This window comes from Opisthorchis viverrini, assembly GCF_000715545.1.
Source record: "Opisthorchis viverrini unplaced genomic scaffold opera_v5_266, whole genome shotgun sequence".
NCBI lineage: Eukaryota > Metazoa > Platyhelminthes > Trematoda > Opisthorchiida > Opisthorchiidae > Opisthorchis > Opisthorchis viverrini.
The window spans coordinates 399,160-401,444 of NW_008751919.1; the positions used below are offsets into that span (position 1 = coordinate 399,160).

A 2,285-nucleotide genomic window follows, 5' to 3' on the forward strand; every position below is an offset into this window, starting at 1 on the left:
TGATGAAGGATGAAGTAATATTGACTCTCACACAATAGCACAAGTGAAACAAACTTGTGTATTAGAAGGGACGGCAATCTTCAGTCAAGAGTATTTACTATTACCTATTAACCTTATGATCTAAATCACTGCCTGGTGGTAGTTGACTTAAGAGACTTAAGAATTTGCCTCCATCATCTGGAATCTACCACATAACTGTCCTTTATCAAACTGAGGCGTTTATATCACCTGCCAGGATTATCACATCCGTTCTTCTTGCTGATCAAAGCATTTGCGACAGATCTCTGTAAAACACGTTCTTCTAAAATTTTAAACTTCAGTTTGTTAGGGTGTATGATTATGCAACAAATGAACACCGTTTATCGCGTCAAAATTCATTGAACTTACTGCAACTATACAAACTGAAAACAGGATAACTACCTTTTAATGGATCTGATCCAGCGAAGTGTATTGGACCTTGGTACTTTGTGCAACGATGACGCCGTAGATACAACTAGTCAGTGCTTCAAATTTACCAAACAAATGAGGAGTAGAAGGTTGGATATCTGAGCTCACTCTGAGCAGCTTAAGGTGCATGAACAATGGGGTGGCTTTTGTGTATGGTTCGGAGACACAGTAGATACACCGAAAGAAGAAGAGCAAAAATTCCACAATGGATGGTTGTCATCCAATTTGACAGAGTTCAGACATTGAAGGCTGCAACGTCAAGTGGGTCCTTGGAGCATAGCAAGGGAGTATTTTGCTATATTTTGCTGAGGAATAATCTGCACACAAAACAGTATTTAGAAAAGTGAAGATGATACGGCGGAGCATTTATGCGCCTGTTGAACAAAGGATGAAGATGGGAAAGGGGACCATCCCAGACAACTGGGCTGAATCGACAGTTGTGCCTATTTTCAAAAACGGTACTCTAAGTGAATGTTTTAACCACAGAAGTGTTAGTTTAATACCTGTTGTGACAAGGCTTCTGGCGTCATTGATTCTTTGTCGTCTTATGGCGGCACGCTAAGTCTTGACTCGTGAGAAGCAAGCGGGATTTCGACCGGGTAGGGGCTCCGATGACCACATCTTCACACTCCGTCAGGTGTTAGAGCAACGCCACATGTACAAACGACCCACAATCCTGGTATTTGTTGATTTCAAGTGTGCGTTCGATTCTGTTGATCGATCAGTTCTGTTAACTACACTTGCTCAACAGGGTATGCCCCAGAAGTTTGTAAACATAATCCGATCTCTATATTCACATACTTCTGGGCGGGTGAGGGTGTATGGTGAGCTCCCCAAAAGCTTCCCTACAAAAAGTGGTGTCAGACAAGGATGTCCACTCTCCCCATTCTTGTTCAACTTCATCATCGATGAGATAATGAGGCAAACACTGGACGGTTTTCAAAACCCCGGTGTTCAAATTGTTGCTGGTGAGAGCCTTGTCAATTATCAGTAAGCAAATTACATCGCTGTTATCTCTGAAAACCAAAGCGAAGCACGAGCCCTGTTGAATAAACTGACCGCAATCATGCCATCATTTGGCATGCCCTTTGCACCTTCAAAATGCAAATTCATGCTTTAGAACGAGCCATCTGCAAACATATCCCTTACAATTCAAGAAGAATCATTGGGGATTGTGGAAAACTGTACATACCTTGGTAGTCGTATTAGCTCTGACGGAAGTGTGTCTGATGAAGTCAGTGCGAGAGTCTCAAAGGCTCGAATCACGTTTGCTAATTTGCGTCACTTGTGGCGTGAAAAAGGCATCCCGCTACATCATGAGGGTCGTGCGCACCAGGCTACAGTAAGGGGTGTATTGTTGTAAGGGTGTGAGACATGGCTTCTGCAGACAGATGATGTCAAGCATTTTCAGGTTTTCGACAACCGATGCTTCAGAACCGTGGCTGGTTTTGGATGACTTCAGCGCGTTAGTAATAAGGTGGCTAGAAAACGGGTGTTTGGTTGGGCGGCAGGTACTTCAATCGGAGAAAACATCAAGCATCATCAACTACGATGACCTGGTCCTGTGCCATGCATACCAAAACACCATCTACACAGATGAGTGTTGCTATCCGTACTTCCTTTAAAACAGTGCAAATCGCGAAGTGGGAAACGCCTGACTTGGCAGAAGGGCGTGAGAGAGATCGAGAAGAGTTTGAGTGTTGTGGGTGTTGTACACTCTCGAGGATGGGGTTCTCTTGATCCCACCTGTGCCCTGCTGGGAACGTTGCAAAAAATAGTGGCTAATCGATGTTAGTGGCGTTCGTGCTGTCAGTTTTTTCCCAGATTGTATGCTCGAG

The 2,285-nt window shown here is 43.9% G+C and overlaps 1 protein-coding gene across 1 annotated transcript in view; it reads left to right on the top strand.

Annotated features, from left to right (window-relative positions):
• Positions 1-2,077: 2,077 nt before the first annotated feature.
• Positions 2,078-2,285, top strand: part of T265_14783 (hypothetical protein) — a gene marked incomplete at both ends in the record, with an annotated part of 9,455 nt that continues 9,247 nt past the window's right edge. The window contains one exon of the mRNA XM_009175232.1: positions 2,078-2,237. Coding sequence (XP_009173496.1) covers positions 2,078-2,237 — 160 coding nt within the window. The remainder of the gene's footprint in view (positions 2,238-2,285) is intronic.